The 23,654-nt window shown below is 39.5% G+C and overlaps 1 protein-coding gene across 1 annotated transcript; it reads right to left on the bottom strand.

Moving 5' to 3' along the window:
* Positions 1–40: 40 nt before the first annotated feature.
* On the bottom strand, positions 41–18,967 carry LOC108677434 (glucose dehydrogenase [FAD, quinone]). The gene is made up of 14 exons (XM_018165656.1): positions 18,839–18,967; positions 18,408–18,604; positions 13,592–13,648; positions 11,041–11,171; positions 10,228–10,427; positions 9,673–9,862; positions 8,036–8,170; positions 7,635–7,756; positions 5,050–5,206; positions 4,135–4,295; positions 2,996–3,173; positions 2,303–2,376; positions 968–1,119; positions 41–188 (listed from the first exon to the last, which is right to left on the bottom strand). The coding sequence occupies exons 1-14, from the start codon at positions 18,965–18,967 to the stop codon at positions 41–43; spliced, it is 2,031 nt and encodes a 676-aa protein (XP_018021145.1).
* Positions 18,968–23,654: the final 4,687 nt, after the last annotated feature.

Raw genomic sequence — 23,654 nt, 5'->3', positions numbered from 1 at the left:
CCCAGTCTGCTTAGGCGTCATGAGGGTAGCCCCAGTCTGCTTAGGCGTCGTGAGGGTAGCCCCAGTCTTCTTTGATGAAGTCAGCGCCCCTCTCGCCGATCATGACGGTTGTGGCCATCGTGTTGCCGGTGGTAATTTGTGGCATGACAGACGCGTCCACCACACGCACTCCAGATACACCACGCAACCTGCATGCCATTCCCACAGGCAGTTAATGAAAGCATTTATAATTAGATTGTATATAAACAGTTTTTAATTGAACTTATAGTTTGAATACCACGTGAATATAATTATTTTGGGTTTCAGGCTGTATAGAGGTGTTAATAATGTCCCGTTAGTATTTACGGGAAGTGGGCACTGTCATAATGATGTCAACATGCAAGCAAAAGCACTCGGTCTTGCGGAATGAGCGAGAGCCAACGTGACCTACCTTCCCTTCAAATATATCACCCAAATTAAAACATCAATTGACATTGTGACATTGGTGACAAAAGCTACCTCTATTTTCGAGTTTAAAACCCCAGCCGACATACCCACCAGTCAAACTATTATTTGAACGCCAGCTTCAAAATGTTGTGATAACTACGAGTACTCTAAAAGACCTAAACCGTGCGTTTTCGATGTTCTTTTGTTCTCGTTTTAATCCTGTTCTTGCCATTCAATTTGTATTCGAATTTTGTTGAAATTACCGTCGTTTCCTAAGAGAATAAATCTGGTGCAAGGCTTCTCCGTTATTGAACTGAATTATGCGAGCTCGGAGATGTGCTCGTCAAGTTTCTACGTGTGTTTTTTTAATGAAACTGGATAAATTATTAGCGAGTAGAAGTGACATCAATCTATACTACTTCCGCAATTAAAATTAACTATGTAATTAAATTAATAATTGAATTTTTGATTGAAAAACAGGAGACTCGTCGTAAAACACAACATCCGAGGATAATCAACGAAGCCTCGTAAAAACCTTCACCTGAGCCGATGCGTGACCACCCCGAGGGGGTCGGTGGCCGGCGCCATCTTGCATGTGCCCACGGGATGCCAAAAGCTGGTGAGCAGATGGCGCACGTAGCACTCCCAGTAGGCGTCCGTGAACAGCACCCAGTTCTCGCAGCCCAACAGCGGCTACAATAACACATATTTTAGGAACCCGATAAAGTTGCTAAAACTTGCCTTATTTGTCACACTGTGCAGTTGTGGGGGCAGTTATTCCTGCAAAATGCTTCAAACTTAGAAAGAAACGCTTACTGGATACAAGATTTCACAAGCCAATCTTGACGTAAATCCAAAGTTGGCATAAATTTGTTAATTTCTTCCCAACGAAACGTATTGTTAATTTGTTAGAGGCTATACGATTTGATAGCGTTAGTTCGGCACCCAGCGCAGATGACTTCTATTACGTTTTCTTAACCCCGTCTGTTTATGGGTTACAATTTTTGGAAATTTGAAACAAGAAAAATAAAAAAATCTGGCACTTGCGTTTCACTTTTCGTTACACCGATGAATGTCGGTTTTAGAAGCGGGCACCAGAGGGCTGTCTATTGGGCGAACAGACGCGGCAATCCTGCTGTTGCTGCTGCTGTGGCATCCACCTGGCGAGATGCGCGGCGCAGTTATGTCGACCTTCTTTGATCTAAAAAAGTCATTTGGCGCCAAAGAGTTGACACGCAACGCAGCCACCCTCGAGCTCTATGGCGTTCGCTGGATAATGGGAAGAAGTCATACTCATGCTTCGAGAGACGTAAGCGTTGAGGAATTCTATGCTGTTTTTGAAAATAAGATTTCAGCTGTGCGAGGCTGCGAGCGTCGACAGCCGATGCTCCGTCCGCAACATTTACGCAGTGCCCATTCGACTGCGAGCTTCAGGTATTTTGTCGACGCCAAAAGACGGAACTATTTCGTAGACCCGTCGAATCAAGTACTTACTCATTTTTATCTGTTCTCGTCCTATCTCGTGTCTATTTATTTTTCGCTTGCGGCAAATTACAAAAAAAGTTTATTTTATGTTTTAATTAAAACACGTTACATTGGAGTACTCAATTTGTGTGTCTGATAATTTCCACATACACAAAACCCACGTTGTAACAATTTGGGAGGCAGGAAGGATACCTGTAGCTATTGTCAAATGTTTGACGGTGGAGTATCTTCGCATACTGAACTCCTCATAATGACTTCATAGACACAAGTGCGACAAGAACACGAATTTCTTTCAGTTCATGATGAATTCTTCTAAAACGATTAGAAAGTGCCATGAGTAGCAATTTCTCAAGTTATATAACATTACAGTTAAATACCTGATCACACTTACTTTTAAATAGAGTCTGGCACCTAGGCCTTCCCTGACAGCTGTCGTGTTGCCGATTCCAATAGCAAACTTAATCCCTGAAAAAAATTTCGTATGCTTATGACATTAAAAATCATTAGATCATTGTAGATACACACTGAATTAAAAATCAATTCCTCATTAAAACTAAATTAAGACTATCGCATCACTTCTTCTTCCTCTTCATAAAACAGTGGATACTCCATAATTGAAAAAAAAACACCACTACCGACGGTGCACATGCACGCACGGGCAGCATTTGAAAACGTCTTAATAAAAAGCCGTTTAAAATGTTTCAGTAAGAATATGTATCGTAGACCACCCTCAGCCAGCCTTGTACCGCAGAATTACGGCAAAATTATACACTTGTGATTATGTCCAATGGGCAGGTGTTATAAAATTTCATAGAATGCATGATTATTAAGTTACTATTGCCGATCGGGATGAGAAAACTCAATTGATCTGCTTACGGTCGACAATCTCACCAGCCGTGATTTATTGTCATGTTGCATGAAAATGTTGTCTTTGATACTTGATTCTAAATATTAACGTGTAGGATTTTTATATGTATCATCCGTTGGATCATTCTTATCGTTCACTAGAATGTAAGAGAGTGTTATTGTAACCAACAATGATTATGTCGAAATCGTTCATTCTTACATCGTGAAGCGATCTCACCAGCAATGATATCTTTAAGATCATCAGGATGCTGAAGGAAGTTAGGGTCGATGATAGGATGATCATATGGGTTACGTGACCTGAGCAGCACGCGCCCCCGACTCTTTGGTCTGCTCAGCATGGGCGCGAAGTGGATGGTCTCTTGGTGCTGCAAGACGCCGTACAAGTTCTGGAAGTACTGCACGAAACACGCTTGTGAAAATTGCGAGTTAAATGCAAGTAATCGTGCAAGTTAGATCTCCATCTAGTCATTGTGTTGTAGATCAATCATACGAATAAGATCTACACACAGACATTGTGTTTTAGAGCAATCGTACGAATAAGGTCTACAGACAGACATCGTGTAGTAGAGCAATCATACGAATAAGGTCCACACACAGACATTGTGTTGTAAAGCAATCATACAAATAAGGTCTACACACAGACAATGTGTAGTAGATCAATCGTACGAATAAGGTTTACACACAGACATTGTGTAGTATATCAAACGTACGAATAAAGTCTACACGCAGACATTGTGTAGTAGCATACGAATAAGATCTATACCTCCTCATTGTGTGCAGAGCTCGTCAAAAATCACGAATAAATATGAAAAAAATAAGTGTTGTAGGGCTAATAAATTTTCAGGACAAAAAATGTCCGCCTGCCTTCTTCAGAGACATTAAAGCACCGGACGACAATGAGTGTCACCTAGTTAGTGGCATGACCGCTTGTGCCACTCACAGCACTCGCGGCATGACTGCCCGTGCCACTCACAGCACTCGCGGCATGACTGCCCGTGCCACTCACAGGACTCGCGGCATGACTGCCCGTGCCACTCACAGCACCCCGCGGCATGACTGCCCGTGCCACTCACAGCACTCGCGGCATGACTGTCCGTGCCACTCACAAGACTCGCGGCATGACTGTCCGTGCCACTCACAAGACTCGCGGCATGACTGCCCGTGCCACTCACAGCACTCACGGCATGACTGCCCGTGCCACTCACAGCACCTCGCGGCATGACTGCCCGTGCCACTCACAGGACTCGTGGCATGACTGCCCGTGCCACTCACAGGACTCGCGGCATGACTGCCCGTGCCACTCACAGGACTCGCGGCATGACTGCCGTGAATGGCATGACCACTTCCACCACTCACCGATTTCCTCAGTCCAGAAAAAGTTGCGGACAAAGCCCCTCCATCGTAGTTGGGGGCCACGGACGAGGCGTAGACCTGAACGTTAGGCCAGCCTGCGTTGTGGTCTTCACCCAAGTTCACCCACGCGTTGCCTTCGATGCCGAAAGGAGCCGCAAGAAAACCTGGAGCCGCAAGAAAACCTGGAGTCGCAAGAAATAAAAAAAGGAGCCGCAAGAAAACCTGGAGCCGCAAGAAATAAAATGGATGTTATCCTGCCTACTGGACGGGCTGGCACACAATGCTCAAGTCAATATTCTAATTATTAATTATTATAATTATTCATATTCATTATTATTCTCAAGTCAATATTCAATGCTTATTCAATATTCAATAATCAAATTTAACTTTGAATACATCTAGCAAAAGGAATGCCTTCTAAATGATGAATTATTTTATTGGTTAATTTTGCATGTTAGTACAAATTAGGCAAGTGCTTAAAAATGTATGGGAAAAATATTAAAATCAAATACATATCAATTCGGAATGACTGCAGCAAAAAAATCTCAAAATTTACAGTTCGTCTTAACGATTTTATTCAAATCAGTTATTAAACAAAGCTACAGACAAACTGTAAGCTTACTACGACTATATAGGAACCTGCTAAGGGTACGTACGAACACGAAGCGATGGGTCAAACTGTTTACAACATCATTAAATAGTCAAACAATCGTCTTGCAGGAGTTTCTTGACATGACAATAAAAGAATTGAAACTCAAAGATCGCTTGCCGAAGCTTCAGCAGCCGATGAGCTTCACCGCAAAAAATCTAGGCGTGTTGAATAATCGTTTGTAAAAAGGGTTGGACTTGCCCACCTTGATGGTGTTGCAGGGTTAAGGTTGCCCACCTTGATGGTGTTGCAGGGTTCAGATTGCCCACCTCGATGGTGTCGCGCGTAGTTCGCGTAGCTCTGAGGGTCGAAGAAGAGGTTGGGTGGCAGGGCGGCGCCCCGGCGCACCGTCCACACCAGCGAGTTAACCACGTGGTGGTCGTTCAGGTTGCGCCCTACTCCCTCCAGCTCAGCGACCACGGTGATCTGTGAGGCAACCCTAGCTTCATTTATCTCATTACTATTTATACGATGATAAAGAAACCATCAGTAATGTCAATGTCAGCCAGGTACTCAAGCATATTTGCAGTACTGCCACTCAATACTCAGGTTTCAAATCGCAGTTCCACATTAACGCACATTTAGAACTCAAACTGGTATATACTGCTGTCTACTGCTTGCACCATTATACTGCTATCCTGATATAGACTGCTTGCCTGATTATACAGTTATTTTGCTTTGTATTGCTTGCTCCTTACACCGCTTGTCCCATTACACCGCTTGCCCCATTACACTGCTTGTGTCAGCCAGACATTCAAGCATATTGGCAGTACTGCAACTCAATACTCAGGTTTGTGTCAGCCAGACATTCAAGCATATTGGCAGTAATGCAACTCAATACTCAGGTTTCAAATTACAGTCCCAAAATAACGCACATATAAAACTCGGACTCGATCGTATATCCTGCTGTATACTGTTTGCCCCATTATACTGCTATCCTGCTATATACTGCTTTTCTGATTATACTGTTATCCTGTAATGCATTGCTTGTCCAATTATTCTGTTATTCTGCTATAGAATGTTTTCCTGATGTAGACTGCTTTCCTGATTATACTGTTATCTGCTATATACTGCTTGGCTGATTAAACTGTTATTCTGCTATATATTGCTTCCCTTGTTATACTGTTACCCTGTTATATACTGCTTGCCTGATTATACTCTAATTTTACTATGTATTGCTTGTTCCATTACACCGCTTGTCCCATTACACTGCTTGTCCCCATTACACCGCTCACCCCATTACACCGCTTGTCCCATTACACCGCTTGCCCCATTACATCGCTTGCTTTTTTAATACCTAATATAATGCGAGAAACTAGCAAGAAGTGAATGTAGATTCCAAGGTTGACTTGGGTAAATATCAGATTTCTTTTCCATTTGTGAGTTTGAATCATTTGCTGAAATAATTGCATTGGCTAGCCCATAATTAAATTTTTATTACACCGCTCGCCCCATTACACCGCTCNTTGGTGGACGTGACAATTAGACCATCCGAACTTTGAGGTGACGCGATCAATTAGCTATTATTCAAGATTAGTTCGTCACACACCGAATATATAAACCAATGCCGATTAATGTTACGTACGCAACTTGAAAACGTCCCACATGCCCGAAGAGCGTACAAGAAATTTAATCCTAGTATAATTCGGATAAACACTGCAAAAAGTTTGAAAAAGACTTCATGGCCCGGCGAAACACTTCTTATGACAGTATTTCTTGACATGGATCATGCTAGGAGTTGCTTATGACAAGTCCTGAACTCGACCAAAAAAATAATACAGCGCTCATGAATGTAGCAAAAGGATCCCTTGTGAATCAAATCACGAAAAGTACAAGAATTGGCAACAGGCCATATGGGCCTATTACTTCAGTGCCGACACTTCTATTCTATTCTATTTTAAAATAAGACACCAGGGAATTCGTACCTTGTTTCCATGATGAAATCGAACTCCGACTGCTCTCTTGTTCTTGTCGAAGAGAATCTAAGAAATATAATAGAGGACCGATTAACTCCAATCGTGTTACATATTTTTTTCGAAATGATATATTGATATACATACGTTAGCAAACTAGCATACATTCTCTGTTCTTTCCTACACTTTGTGCGGTATTGAATATTGTAAATGTATAATACAAAACATCGGTTAAACATTGCCAATAACTTTGAATTACCCGTCACACGAGACACCAAATGATTTTAGTAGTACAACAAATGGAAGAATAACAAACCGTACTTCTAGCCTAGGCTGACTTCGCTGAGATCCGATAAAATTTATAACGTAATAACATTTAAGAACGTAACTCAACCTGCGAATAAAATGTTGATGCGTAAAATTGGTGACTATTTCTTTTTGTGTTTACAATCTTAAAATGTTTCAAACCTTATTTTATGAATTTTTTCATATAAAAAATAATGTTTCAACTGCTTTTGGCGTTATTTAATTGTTTTCAAGCGACAGCTTATCAGTGTTTATTAAGAATTAAGATCGGACGTAATTCACAAAGCAGAAATATGTGGCTGTAAGAACAGCGGAAAAATGCAACCTTACGTTACGTTAGGTTACGATAGGCTTTGATACATTATTAAACTTAAAATATAAGTTTGTTATATCAACCTTAACTGAAATTTTCACACAATTCTTGGAGTCATGAGATTCCCTGTAAAATACTTATAAAGTCCCATCTGTTTGTAGATAGAATTTTAAACGTTATTCCTCGAAAATTATGGGATAGCGAAAAAACTAGTTTCATTTTACCATTTTAAAGTAAAAATAACTAAACAAAATATTTTTACATGCATTGTATGAGCAAAAATAATGAAGATATCTGAATGAAAGCAATTTTCAAAACAGACCTTCGTGACGGTCGCCATTGGCCGTACGTGGAGGTTGCGGAGGCGCGCGAGGGGTCGCAAGAAGCTCTCCGACGTGGAGCTCCTGAGCGCCTTACGCACCGTCACCTGCGTCGCTGAGAAGCCTGGCCCCACCAGCGACGTGCCAGGTTAACAACGACCAAATTAGGATCTCGCATTATTATTACTCGCAAATATATTTTCCATATTATATTTGCCACATTATATATATCGGGTACATTATCAGCATATATCTCCATGAACATCAGGTAAATTTAGAAGTAGAGTTTGCCAAAGATATCTATTATATTTTCCACATTATATTACGTAGTGCTTTATAATTTCTGTGCTATACTAACTTCATAACTATAACAATGATGATTGTTTAGTTAATGCAGCCTGACCTATCTGGGAGCCGGCGTTGGGATCGATGACTCGGTAGCCAAGTTCCCTGCCCGCTGCCAAGAAGGCGCCCAGCACGGGCGTGCGGAAGAGCTTGTGCTCCACGCTGTACCGTCCGCCTCTGCTGCGGTACGCAGCTGCCGGCCGCAAAATATTCATCACGTATCGGGACATTAGGAGAATAATTTTATCGCACATACAGTGGGGGGAAATAAATATTCGTACACTTGAAAAATCGTATTTTAATGTATGATTATTGTATGTAAGCACACAAACTTAACAGGAAAAGTGATTTAAATTATGTATAGAGACGCATAGTATTGAAAAATACTATCAAAAGAAATTAAATCTCAATGCAACAAATTTTTTGTTGCATTGAGATTTAATTTCTATTGATGCTATTTTTGAATACAATGTGCCTCTATACATAATATAAATCACTTCTCCTGTTCAGTTTGTGTACGTACATACATTAAAATACGATTTTTCTAGTGTACGAATATTTATTTCCCCCCACTGTATTTTTAGTAATTTCATAATACTAATTAATAGTTACGTTATCATTTTCCCACTCGTATCCGTTTTAGGGTTAATTAATTTAGGTCGCGTATCGGCACATTAGGATAAAAATTTTATCGCGCATACGGTATTTATAAGTACTAATTCTTTAATACTAATTAAATTGCAATTAATTATTTTCTCGATCGTATCCATTTTAGGGTTAATTGATTTATTTAAATTCTAATTTAATCACTAACATATTCAATGAAATGAGCACGTGGACAACAGAAGCTTAAAGATACCGCCAGGCCTGATTACCTGCTTACCAGCATGCTTAGCCCATCCGTCCACTGTAATAATTAATGAATAAATCAATACGACTTTGTGTTCTTTTTCGCCCTTACCAATAAAGTTGGCGCCGGTAGTTCTGGCCAGATTAGCCTAAGGCCATTAATCTTAAGGCCATTAGTCCTAAGGCCATTAATCTTAAGGCCATTAGTCCTAAGGCCATTAATCGTAAAGCCATTAATCCTAAGGTCGGATTATCCTAAGACCAGTATATTTCAACCTAGGACAACCAGTAAAACTTACCCAGCTTATCTACGACCTCTCCAATCCCAAAAATGAAATTCAAAGCTTACCACAAAAACCATCAGAAGTGGAATCTTTTTCCTAGTTTCCTAATTGCTAAGAACTGTCTGAATCTAAGTAATTATTTGATAAGATTCATAAAAAGGAAAAAAAGTTTCCTTAATTACCACTTTAAATTTTGATAAAAATTCCACAATTAATTAAATTGTAAGGAATTATAAGTACTACTGATTATAGCGAGTCGGTCATGTTCTGTGCAATACAATTAATAATGGATCATGAAGGAGATTATGAGAACCCGTATATAGTTCCTGAAGCAAATATTATTTTTTTATTATAAATAAAACTATAAAAAGTTATAGGTAACACAGGCTGCTGGTCAACTTAAGCAATTCAAAACAGCGAAAAACTGCATATTTCTGGGCTAACTTTTACAATCTATCCTAAACCTTTCCAAGTCAGAACGTTTTTGATTATAAATCTCAAAACGCCTTGTTTGATGTCACGGTAAAGGCGTTAACAAAATAAGCATTTAAATTCGACTTGCCAGTTTCCGGGGTGATTTTCCCTCTGAAGTCCTCGGATTTCCTGAAGTAGGGCAGGACAGACTGGAAATCCCAGCCTTCGTTGCCCAGGGAAGCCCAGTAGTCGAAGTCCTGAGGGCTTCCCCTGACGTACTGCAGCCCGTTGATGGTCGTGCCTCCACCCACGCCCCTGCCCAGCGGCATCGGCACTGACTGCACACACGAGCCATCACCCACACGCTCGTCATTCCAAGCCATTATTCCCTTTAAACTATAATTAATTTACTTCCAAATGTTGTAGACTTTCAAATTCACGTAGATCAATGTTTCTGAGGTCACTAGTGACCAAGAGACTTAAACATCAAATATCAAGTTTTGGTACTCAAAGGCCTTGAGTTCTAAATGAATTGCGCCGTTTGAAAACGTTTTGAAAACCAGTTTTAGCACTGAAAATGATGGATGTACGTAAATAATCATTTGAATACTCATTCAATAATCATAAATAATCATTTGAATAATCATTAATGATTTGAATAATCATTAAACAATCATTCCCTGAGATGGTCCTTGGAGCTCACATTGCCGACGTAAGCGTGCTGGGAGTGGCGCTGCGGCACCGTTCTTAGCCGCCAGTCGCGGTCACCGCCGATGAGGAGCGGGTTGAGTCCCGGCACCGCGGACTCGGGGGGCGCTGCCGGTCCCGCCTCCAGCAGCAGCACCATCGCCCCTGCCTCCGCCAGCCGCGCTGCCACCACGCTTCCTGCTGCTCCTGCACCCACTGGAAATATAACAAATACCGATAATTATTTTGAGTATACATATCTGTCCTCATCTCTGTAATCGCCAATATTTATCAAGCCCCAACGGTAGTATAATAAATAGAACGACTGGCAAGAGTCTGGCTTCAACTTCGTACTGCAGGGGTTCCTGCAGCCGCACAACTGCAGACGACTGCGTTATTACACTCAATCTTTATGTGGGCAAATTTTTAGTAGTAATAATGTATTTTGGACAGATGAAATTAAATTTCGTGTGTTGGATTCACCCAAATTGCACTGGTAGGTTGGCCGGTGGGCTGCTCAGCTCAATTACAGAAAAATGTCACTTTTCTTGGATGGGACTTTCCCGTTATAAAGCCTTATGCCGATTGGCTGAACAGTTAGGTACTTTGAAATGTTAATATTCATTTGCTTGAAACCCACATTAACTAAAAATAGAGCCATAGATAGATAATGCAGAGGAATACACCCATACTCATTGAAGTTTACTAGAGTCCATGGAGCTGGTATCCGAAATCCGAAACGGTTTCGATAAAAAGATGGCGCAATTACTTGGCTTTTATGACTATTAAATTCTAGGTTAAAATGTTACAATTTGTAAATTAGTCGTACCCACAACGAAGTCGTATGCAGGCAGTGTGGGCAGACCGGCTGGGTAGCGGTAGGGCAAGTGTTGGCTGAAGGCTGCTAGCAGCACCAGACGCAGCGTGGTGATGGACAGCGTCGTCACTCCTGACATGAGGCTGCAAACCAACAGCGACTAATATACTCGGGCCAAAACATATCAATAGTACAGCACTACGCTCACATAAACCAATAATAACTTGCCTTAATGGGGTTTTTATACGTAGAAATGCAAATGCCGATCACAATTGTCGTCCATGAATACACTCGAGCGTCCCAGGGCATGAAGTTTCAAGAAAAAGGTAAACCATTTCATGCAATTTCCCGGAGCTGGATGCACTTGAAAAACTAATGGGCAAATATCATGTAAAACACAAGCAATGTTTGGAACCACGAATGCGAACGAAAAGAGCCTAATAAAGGCATCAATAATATATTAACATCGAATAGACGCCGGAAACCTAACGCGCGGTCGCATGAGACGGATGTAAAGCCTTGATCTGAGCAGTGTTTCGGCGTGAGTTCCTTTATTGATCAAAAAATAATGTCGCTCAAATGTCAATAGCAACGCCAGGCCTTCAGAGATGTAATTTCAGCTCAATATTTTCTCGGAAGTAAAATAACATCTCATAAATAACAAGGCCTCCATTGTCTCGAAATTCCCATAACTACAACATAACCATAATTTTTAGGTACTTCAAACCTTCATATCTTAAGCGCTCATTTCCAGCTTTCTGCTTAAACTTCAAAATGAAGCAAATAAAGACAAGATGCGACATAATAGAAGCAAGCGTAAGGAATTTTTCCCTCCGCAGAGAGTTATCCTCGTCTAGAAATTATTTCAAATTGATTTAAGAAGGAATGAAGCCAGTGTCAACAATGAAAGAAGATTTAATAGATTTAATTTGAGATCTTCAGCTGTACAAGAAGGAAGAGGTTCCTATCATCGAGGTACTCCAAAATTAGAAAAAAATATCGTCCAGGTCAGTTTAATGGGAGCCGAGACTTGAAGTTTAGAAAAAGACATAATGAGTAAGAAAATGCGTATAGTTAAAGTAACGTTAAAACCGCGGTGACATTAGAACATGGCTGTGAATATGTCAGAGTTTCAATATTGCATTAATTCCAGTGTAAAGCTAACTTTATTAAATCAAAATAAATGCACGTACAAGATGCTTTTCGACATTCTGTTTAGTGGCAATAGGCAAGTTTCCATAGTATAGATTGTACGCGGCCACATTTAATGTGATGGAAAACCGCGAGAGTTACTAAGTTTAAAGGTCGCCACTGTTCCAAATTTTCACCAAAACATGCTTGAACTGTTAAACACATTGGCATTTCAGTTAAGTTGAACAGTTGAAGTAGAGGCAACGATTTAAGTCAACAGTAAAAAAGCCGCCAATCAAAGAAGGCCATTCCCGAAGTTTTATTAGAATTTATGGTGCAGGTCAAGCAATGGTTTGGTATTTAATTGATAATTCGATACGAGGTAACTGCATGACGCTAAGTTTGACGGGCCTGCCAAAGTGTTCAAAGGAGGTGAAATACGCATGCACCATAAACAAAAGAATAACTCAGCAAAGGTATATGCACAACAAATTAAGACCTTAAGTAGATATTTGGGAAAAAATGGTGCTTCATTATAAGTACAGTGAAAACTCATGTGATCGTTTTAGTACAGTTTTGGAGTAGATATATCTTTAGAGAGCCGCGGCACTTCCTCATGAAGACGAGCCCGCTCTGTTCTTCATTGCAAGCTTCAAGCAACCTGGTTGAAAAATTTCCCCAACAGACAAGATAAGATGAGGAGGCATCATAGTTTCGTGATCCCAAGTTACGTGACGACTGTTAAAGACAAGATAAGGAATCATAAAAGCAAGTTTCGTGACGACTATTCGCATTGCTTGCGGTGGTGTTTACATAACACGTTGACTACGAAGTGGTACATATGCGTACCACGAAATATATTTCTCCAGGACGTAGTGGTACATAATTCAGGTTGCTTAAAATCGGCCAAATCCGAGAGCAAAAAAAGGCCAAATAAGGCCGATAACTCAATATATAGTACGTAGTTTATTTGTAGGTTCTGCTATAAAAATTCCATTTATTTTCTTTTTGCAGTATTTAAAGTTTAATTATGAAGTACCCCTATCATAAATTTTAGCCGGCCAACGCAATTGAGAAAAACTAAATCACGGAATTTGTCCGGAAAGAATGAATGTCTGGCAACCCTGTTTGAAAAAAGTACAAAAAGTGAAATAGTAGTATACAAGATGAAGCAATCGGAGTCAAAGTGTCAAGCTATCCTCATCAGTCTCTCCAGATTCTCATAAAAAATTTCGGCATCGTATTAACCGGCACCTCCATGCCTGTCAAAGCTACCTTTCCCAATCCCATCAGGATACTTATTCTCTCTACAGAATGAAGTTATACCTTAAGGTATAACTTATTTTATCAGGGATTTATTATAACTCTAAGGAGTTGATTTAGGGATAATTAAGAGCGAATATAATGAATACAAATAATTAATGGTCCTCACTTGCTCATGAACTCCATGGCCCGGCCCAAAAACGGTGTTAGCGCAGCATCGCGGTACCTGCAAAAAATGCGTCACCGAATTCAACTACGAAGAAGTTTTTCGATTGCTATTTTTTTACTTATCCGCATGACGGAGGTTCCTTTTAGTCAAAAAGATGGCATCTGGTGTTAAAATTTTCGTTTTTTTTCGTGGAATTTAAATGCATTTTGAGTGTATAGAGCCGAGACGAAGCTAAATAAATCGTTTTCGATGAAGGTTATCTTTTCAGACCAGCGCTATAGGTCATCGTACACTATATATACGTTAGCTCCTTTACTGACCGAAAGGCTTAGTGTATAACTGGATCTACTTAAGTACAATAGTGAATCCAAATATCATTGCATCTTTAACAAATTGAAATCTGACTATTCCAATAAATTAAAACATATGGCATACTTACCCATATGCTTACCATATGGCATGATAAAAAGCATACTTACCACAAGCCGGTGTTTCCAAATAACCAGTGGTTCTTTTATATTTAAACACAGCGTTATAACCGCTCACCAAATAGATTATCTTCCATATCTTTCACAATGGCTGTAAGAAATCTCCGCGTGCAAACGCTGTTTTTATAGGAACGAAGTTTTTAATCAATTTTTAAAGCCCGTGGAAGAGATCTCCTAGATTTTCCATAAAGAACGCATAGCCCCTGCAGTAGAGCAAAAGTAGATAGGACAAATAAAGTTTAAGCGCTATTGTTTCTCGAGGAGAAGCTGAGAACACTGGCAGCTGGCGGTGTGAATTAAAAAAATTAAGAATGCGCAACACTCTTGCGTACAAGCGCGGGTCTTTGTGTGACAAAAGTTTTTTCGGTATAAAAAAGTTAGTCGTCGCTGAACGGTGCACAAAATTAAGAAATTGATTAAATTGAGAACCTACACGTCAGAGTATAGCACCAACACGTCAGAGTATAGCGCCTACACGTCAGAGTATCGCAACAACACGTCAGAGTATAACCCCAAAAAGTAGCACAAATTTTTCAATGAAATATCGAAATTGCAAAATCGTAAAGACAGCGCCACAACTGCATGCAACAGCGTGTGAATGTTACTTGAGCTGCATTTCTTTTCTCGCGAAAACAAATTGAAAAAAAAATCAAATAAACTCCATAGAAACCCCTTATTATACCTGAAGGCCTGCAATGAATTCAGCGTTTGTTCCTCTGAAAATGAATCAATTATTGAAAAATTAAATGACCTAATCCTTCACCTGAGTGCAGGAAAAATGTCGCATCACTTTAATCTAAGTGAAAACTTTGATTCCGCTTTTTCACATTTATAATACCTGTCACGACGTTCTTTTCCTTGAGTTGAAAACTATCTTCTAATGAATGAACATCGCAACAGGGAATAAATGAGATGTATGCTCAGTGTGAATTATTCGTCATCACTAATCTCATGCACGGCTGCAGGAGTTTTAGACAATATTGCCTTAGAACTAAGTAAAGGTGATAGCTTGTCGTCGTAATCAAGCCAGAATTGAAGCAGTTCCATTTTGACCAAAACAATATCGCTGATGCTCTAACGTCTTAATGAAACCAGAATTGAAATAGATGTATAATGAAAAAAATACCGCTTTTAGGCTAGCGTCTTAATGAAACCAGAATTGAAACAGATTTATTATGAATAAATATCGCTTATAGCCTAGCGTTCAATGAAGCCAGAATTGAAACAGATGTATTATGAAGAAATATCGCTTATGGCCTAACGTCGAAATAAAGCAAGAATTGAAGCACAAGCACAGTTAGGAGCCAAGGCCGGCAGCTGTGCCTGTGTAGAAGCTCGTAATTGTCATGTGAAATGCATGCAATTTGTCGGTTTGCATTTGGATAAGGAATCTTCATAATAGCATCTGTGCTAATCTTAATAACAGCATCCCTGCTATGTTGTGGTATGAAATCTTAAAATAAATTGAATGTCGCGTTAAGACAAACGAACATCGAACCATGCTCTGACTTCTCAAAAATTTTCTAACAACTTCAACAATTCTTTCAACAACTCATGAATAAAACGGGCTTATCAAGAATATTATACTATTGAATATGTGCATACACTAAAATTGTTCAGAAATTTAACAAATGAGCTCATCGAGAAAAACCTTAAAACTTGTCATTGATTTCAAAGGAAAATCTGGGAATGAGAACTAGACTGAATTCCATCAAATCTCATGAAATATGTCGCGAGAAACCAGTCATGTTACTCCCCGGTCTCGATGAGGTCACGACTCATCAAAACCGCAGTGCGTCTCGCTCTCGCAGTTCCATAAAGCACGTTCGTCGGACGCGGCAAAACTTGTAACTTTAATATCTAACGACATCAATACATTATTGTTCATATTTGTACTGAGAAAATTTCATCTTATGTGCAGAGCAATTGGGTAATTAGCGAAAATGACAAAAATTAAAATTTTGGAATATACTTTTTCTTATCCATAATCTTGAAAGAATATGTCACGCAGCATCAGCCACGAGCGCTTCAGATGTTCGAGCGCACAATAACCATCGTTTTTACCACTTTAATATCAAGTACAGTAAAAAAAAGTTGCCGCAAAATCAAATATAATTAATTAAAAAATAAAAAATCAGATTAAATCAAGTACAGCTGCCGAATAAAATATGTATAAGATAAGAATGTCAGCAGAATTAATATACATCATGCAATTGTAGTCAGGAAGATGTCGCCAAAAAGAGCTTACAACACAATTGTCTAGCGCACCTATGGCAAATGCGCCTCATTACTGTTGCCAGATTCCATCAATAAATTCATAGGCCTAGTCTGCATAATGCAGCCGCAAAAATCAAACCGAGAGAATATCTTGATGAATTAGCAGGCTGATTCATCCGCTAACAAGCTTTTTCGATTCACGAAACAAGACTATTTAATGAAACAAATGTAATTTACTAACCTCCTGGCGCTCTACTATTGTAACAAGAGGTCCTGAGAACGAACAATGACTTTCAGATTGATAAGGGATTTTCGTTTTGAAGCTTCAGTCAGTCTTTGCCACTGTCATCTACGGCGCACACAACCCCGAGGTGTCTGCCAGTGCCGGCACACTGGCGAGTGGCGACTGGCGAGTTGTACGCGGCCACGGGTGACAGGATTTTGTATCTGTTGCAAGGGGATCGGTCTTCGTCAAACGTTCATCCGTTTATCCAAAGTAACTGACATATAAATTTGAATGGTTCATGCCAATGAAAGAATTATTACCATGTGAGTTGTGACGGAGTAATTGTGGCTGATTCCCATAAAAAATATCAAAAAATAAAAATTTAAAATATCAACAAATTTTTCAATCTGCATCAGTTACAACTTTTGTACGCCTGTTTCGCTAATAAAAAAAATACTTTTAGACTAGCAATATTGATCGAATCTTTAGCAAAAATTAAAACATTCATTCAAACACTACTTACTCATCCATTTGCTTCGATTTTTTCCTCAAGGAAAATGAAAAAGTTATCATTAGTTACTACGTTACTACCGAATTCTCACCTGTTAAGATTTCCGCAAAAGTCCCATGAAGAGATGAGAACACACAATTAAAGAGATGAGAAGGCTGAAGAATAGTTCCTATTCAGGGCTTTTCATTTCGATGCGAGATTTCCTGTTCGGCTTCGAGAGGTTAGGTGCGGCAGTCACGATGAATAGGAAAGAGTTAGGCTAGAGATCGCTCATGCACTGCGTAGTTAGCTACATTATTGAGATGAATGTGATTAGTCGTACAAAAAATGTTCGAAGCTAATTTATTGACTCCTATCACGACTTACTTTATTTACTGATCTCATTTGTCATTTAAATTCCTTTAACACATGTATTTGTTTTATTCTGGATCAACCTTAGATTACCAGATATTAATTTTAGAGTCGCTTGTTTACCTAACTGTCGACTACTTTACTTCTGTATTCATTGAGTTTTCGTTCTACCTCAAACCTGCCGTACATTTCGGACCAAATCTTTTCCACTTTAAATAAATTTTTTTTATAATTAAAGTTCAGATATTTCAATGCAGAGAAAGTGCTGTACATGATCACGTGCAGTAATAACGAACATGACGCATACTTTCTCATTGGCGCGCATTCAGACGTCAGACATAGGAACGTTTGCATTTATCCATTTTAGCACCCTGCATCAGACCTATAAATTTAAAGCGGCAAGATTCTACTGGGTAAATTGACGGCTGACCACCGTCGGCCATTAAGTAGCCGCGCACCGATGTTTATGCCGATAATTTTCTTAAACAATGTTCAAAAAGTTAGTGTAGTAATGTTGGTTATATCAAGCTACCATCTTCAAGCAAAAAATTTGTTTACTTACTCTCTTTATTGGAAATTCGCCCTAGAGAGGCACTAATTTGTATCCTATACAAGCTTCAAGCTCAGTTTGTAGAGTACTCTTAAAGCGCAGCGCGTTGCGGTTGCGCAGTAAACACTAATTCGTTAATTTTAAGAATGGGAGCTTCGAGCCTTCAAAGTTATACATACGGAAAAAATAATTCTAAAGTAATTAAATTTGATGTAAGCAACAATTTAGTCACGAAAAAATCCTTCCTTCACTAGAGCGTAGGTACACTAATTTCAAAATTAAAACACAAGTTATCAATATTTTTATTCGTGTCTACCATCATTGTTTAATGAACTCCAAATTTTGAATGCTTCGTTACAGACAAATTAAAGAAAGTTGAATGTCTTCCTCACCAACTAACTCCATTAATAAACCACCGATCTCAACATTTTCCGTTTTGGCTTCTGTTGCAGCTGCGCTCAGAGCTTTCTTACAGTTTCCGATTCACGCCCTTGATTTTCAGTTCATAATCGCCTATGGTAAGGACCAGCTTCTTGACCTCTTGCTGCAATGCTTGCAGTTTTTGCAGAGACTCGCGTTTTTCGTGTTCAGCGCGCGCCAGGGCTTCCTTGTGTTGCTGGTTGCGGCAGCACTGGCCGTTGTAGAGAGCGTTCTTCTCGCACAGCTGAACCTGGAGACGGTTTACGCGGGCCCTCAACTGGCTTACAACAACACTCTTAGTCGCTTGCTCACATTCTAATCCCTGAAGAATTGGTTACGCTTCTCTCTGAGAATCCAATGCTTCCTGTAATTACTTCTACAGACAACACTTAGGCTTTTCCAGTGATTCCTTCTCGGCTAAAATTTGCTGTAATTTTTCTACTTCGGCCTCGAGGTCCATATTCACAGAGCTCGCCTCACTCACGACTTCGTTGTACTGTCGTCGCACCTTTTCGATTTGACAGGCCAAATCAGCCAACTGCTCTTCATTCTCTTTCTTAACCTCTCCATCAGTTGTGACTACGATGTTGTCGATCTCGTTGAGTTTACCCATCAAACGCCGCTAGTTTTGCGCCTTCACAAGCTTTGTCTTGGCGTCGCAAAGCTTCCCGTGATTCTTCCTGTTATTCTGGGCCAGTACAGTAGCGAGGTGAGCGATGTTTTGAGTGGCACATTTCAGGCTATCAACTTTCTGGCGCATTTCGCGCTTCTGTTGTCTCAGTTCTTCGTACTGGGATTCCAATTCAGCGTACCTCTCGTTCTCGGTTTGGACGAATTCATTCATTCTCTTCTCGTTGGACATGAGGTTTTCGTTGAGCTTCCTGTCGACGCTGCTTAGCTCGTGCATCATCTCGTCAGGCTGTGGCTGTTTAATCTTGCGTCGTCCACTCAGCTCCTGCCTGAGAGCTTCACAAACTTTCTGAGATTGCATTGCTTTCGTCGCTGTGATCGTTTTGCGTTTTCGAATCTTGAAGTTTCAATGTTCAAATTCTTGAAAACCTTTGAAAACTTCGAAATTTGTGGGCCCTCTTATAGGCGATGTATAGTGGATACCAAACGCCTGATATTTCACGTGAAAATATGTTAGCGTAAAAAATTGATCTACGCGACTTCCAAATGATATATTTCCTGCATAAAATTAGAGGAAGGCTCGATTTTTAGCGAGTTTCTATGCATCTCATTTCATTCGAAAGAAAATTGGATACCGACTCATGAAACCTGCGGTTCCTCATATCGGTAGGGATCTTAGGATAGCTGTAGGTTTGTTGGAGGCCAGAGAGTGATTTAATGAATAATTTTTATTGTCATTTTCAAAGTTGTGAATGAGACTTCTGGTAAGATTTGGAAGTTCGATGATAATGTGTCCACGGGACAGTTCATTTTATTCGTATGACTCTTCGAATAAGCATAATTTCTTATTGAATAATATAATAATGAGAAAATTTTCAATAAAAGTCACTATCTTGCCTTCAAAAACTTGCATTGAAGTACAGTATTATGATCTATGCACAGGCTGAGTGAAATCCACGTTTATGGAATCGCAGAAAATGTTACAATTAGTTGTGCCGATACGTTGGAGCTGAGGTTAATAAACACTAAAAGCTAAAAGTAGATCAATTCTTATATGCGACACAAGGTTTGTGGGGAAATACATCTCTCGTTTCAATGCAGATAGTTGAAAAACGTTTGAAGCAATTGCAAGAGCCCAATTCCCAGATAAGACAGTCTTCAAATGACATCATTCCTCAATCACCAATATTGAACATACAGATGTGGTCGACGTACGGCCGTCATAATCGATTAACAGTTTAGGTATGCAAGCAAACCACACAATCACTTGATTCTTCCTTTATTTTAAAGCAATTTTGTTTCAATGTACAGCACGCAATTTCAACCAAAACGAATATAATTATTATAATTTAAAACATATACAAATACTTTTAAGAAGCTAGGCAGTAAAATTGTATAATTAGCGCTCTATCTTAACAGAACAGTTCTGCAAATCACATAGCAGGCACACAATTACATGCGTTACGCGCCGCTCTAGCCTGGCGTGACCTGGGACTGCTACGTCCTCCACACAAACAGAAAATACTGAGAATTATTCATAAGCTTAGCGTAGTTGCAGTGATCTAAGTGCTCCCACAACTTCACACATGCTTCAAACAACCTATATATATATTAGATATTTTATAGGCTTCGGTTTTCACCTCATTTCTAAACAGATATAGAGAGTTACAACACTTTTAGTCCTTTAAACAGAACGCATCATTGAGTGGCTGTGTAGCTTTTATATAACTTCGCTTCAGTTGAATTCTTGACTATTTTGGACACTCCTGCGTCGGAATGGCAATCGCGGCTTATTTCTTATGTTAATCTTGGCTACAATTGTATTAGCAATACATATTCTTTGTCAGAATTTCGTCGAAAATACAATTTTTCACATAATGATTCGCATAAACTTTAGTAATGCTGCGGGCTACGCCGAGCCACATAATTACATCATTACAACCATATTGATGTAACAGCTGATGTAACTCTCTTGATGTGATAGCTGCTATTACTTCTCTGCCTGTAATACATCACATCACAATAACTCTCTTGATGTAACAGCTGCTATTACTTTGCCCTGCAGGCACAGGGTAAATCTCACTTTAAATATTACAATAAACTATTACATCAACATTAATGGAAGAACGAGTTGAGGCGGAACTCCTATTTTTCTTAGCATCACTCTAGAATAACGGACTTGCACGACGAAGCACTGCACTAACAATGAAACATTAATTATCACGACTATACAAGCTGCACCATCAGTACTGCCTGTCACTAAAAAAATTAGTTATTTAGACTCAACGCCACAACATGAGGTGTAGGAGCAACGTTTTTTCGTGTGCATGGGCGAAACTGCACAAAATCAACATAACTATTCAACGAATTTTTAGAAAAAAAGTTCAAAAACCGCAATTCATTTCCGATTCATTCTTTACAATAGGATTACAGAACTAAATAATTAGTAACAAAACATCTCTTCGTGCGACGCATTCAATTCTCTAAAAAACAGAACCTTGCAAATAATGCTCATGTGTGATAATGAGCATTATTACAGTTCATCAAATAATGCTCATCCAAGATAATGATGAACTGTAAGAGACAAGCGTATCACATATATCTATTCTACGATACAATAATCATTCTTAATTCGACCCTATTGTATTCTCATCAACTTCACCCTCGTAATTTCCTATTATGATCAATATATTATCAAAACGACCTACGCCGTGCACTGAACGCACTTCATTTCCTCTCGATTTTCCTCCCGAACTGCCGTGATGAACTCTGCTACTCGACTTGTTTCTTCCGAAACAACTTATTTTGGAACTCGTGCATCAGCGGTTCAGGCAGGAAACATTAATGTGCACAGATGCATGGGAATAAGATACGGGAAGGTAAAATTTGCACCAGTGATTCCCGAACTTTATTAGACGAGTTTCGCGAAGAGGTCCTGATCCGTAGTTGCGTATAACCAGGTAACCTTCACACACCACCAACTTATACTAAATAATACTTTTTATTTACCTCTAAATATTATCATGCGTAAAAGTTTTGCCTAAATACCTTTTATAAACAATATTAGCTCATTTTAGTTCAAAGGATGTTGAAGCAAGCAAATTTACGGTTTAAATTTAACGATAAACCGCTGGGTCACGTGAGTTGAATGTTGCAACAGTTGCAGATCGTTCATTTTGGGTCGGGCAGCAATAATTTTTACGAAGTAATAAATAAGTTTCTAAATATTGTTCCTACCCTGTATACGCATACGTACCGCCTGGAATGCCATATTTTGACAAGCACTGGCCTACGCACTCGAACCTCTTGCAGTTTTCGCTACTCAAAACGTAACACACAGAGTTGGACAATAAAAACTCGAGTTCTTCATTTAATTTAAGGTAAAAATTATCAAGATTAGCAGAATGCAGGGACGGTCACGTTGTACAACAGAACAAACCAAAATGAATCAGAGATTTAATTTGTTCTACGTCTAACGATCACTTCTGGTTTCTGAGGAATACGAATAAAAATAAGCAGTTCATGAAGTCGTAACAATCAAAATTCGATTCATGATACGTCCATCTCAACCACAGAGGCTCAATCGACATACAGGAACACGACAGCTTTTGGGCCGCTTTTGAATAGAGCTTTAAACATTTTCTACATCATTAAAATAAATAAATGCAACTTAAAACAATTTAGTTACATTTTCTAGTTAAAACGTGGCTCGGATTAGTTATATGCAAAATAAATTTGTTCACGAAACCATTTCGATACATTAGTTATTTTTAGTTATTGCCTAGACCGATATGAAGGCGAGATTCGTTAGGTCGCGAGTGGGAACATGACAGTAGGAGGCACGGCCTGGCGGAATAATAAAAGGAAATGCTACTAAACGCTGAGTGCCTCTCATGGAGTTTGGGAATAAAGTCTATGTCGAGATATGGACCGCTCAAAGATACGGTCGAAGGACACGATTTTAGATCTTCTGTGAACAAGTAATGAATAGTACAAGAATCGGCGACATGACACATCAGGCCTAGGTACTCTTCAGCGCCGACATCATTATGGTATGTTAACCTTAATCCTTTAGACTCAACGAGGCGAGCAAGTTTAAGATTCACTCTAAATTAGCGATGGCTTTCCTGCTCAAACTTGGTGCCGCGACATCACCGACAAAACGTGGAAGTATGGCTCATTACCATCCGCAATAGAATAGAAGTGTCGGCACTGAAGAAATAGGCCCATGGCCTGTAGCCGATTCTTGAATTTTTTCGCGACTTGATTCACAAAGGATCCGGCCTTTGGAACCCGATCTTTCTATAACTGACGATTGATTGAGCCAATACATTAATACTTTCATAATCAGAGAGGTTCAGAGGTTCTGCACTCAAACGACAGAAATGCTCATCATTTAGACTTGACATAAAAAGCGATCAATGCTACGTTGGTAACAAATTGCCGATCAAAATCGAGGGCGAACAAATTGCTCCATATATTTTTTTTTTTTTCAACAACAAACGTGGGACATAAAGCTTTCAATTCCATTTTCAAATCTGAGTACACAAAACACATAGTACTAATGTCATTAACATGCTTAAATAGTAGTAGTAAAAGAAGGATGGTTTGCTAGCACTTCAGATGCCAAGCGATTCAGCGCCGGAGGTCAAAAAGTAACATCGCAGTTA

This window comes from Hyalella azteca, unplaced genomic scaffold, assembly GCF_000764305.2.
Source record: "Hyalella azteca isolate HAZT.00-mixed unplaced genomic scaffold, Hazt_2.0.2 contig11907, whole genome shotgun sequence".
Taxonomy (NCBI): Eukaryota; Metazoa; Arthropoda; class Malacostraca; order Amphipoda; family Hyalellidae; genus Hyalella; species Hyalella azteca.
Note: the sequence above shows the minus strand (reverse complement) of the source record. Positions and strands in the feature narration are given on the sequence as shown.

Excerpts from the sequence above, each read along its gene's own strand:
- LOC108677434 (XM_018165656.1), bottom strand. The coding sequence starts at position 18,967 with ATGGGTAAACTCAACGAGATCGACAACATCGTAGTCACAACTGATGGA. Across the intron at positions 10,428-11,040 it reads TGCATACGACTTCGTTGTGG|TGGGTGCAGGAGCAGCAGGA; the intron begins GTACGACTAATT and ends TTATATTTCCAG. Across the intron at positions 7,757-8,035 it reads CAACGCCGGCTCCCAGATAG|GCTTCTCAGCGACGCAGGTG; the intron begins GTCAGGCTGCAT and ends TGGTGGGGCCAG.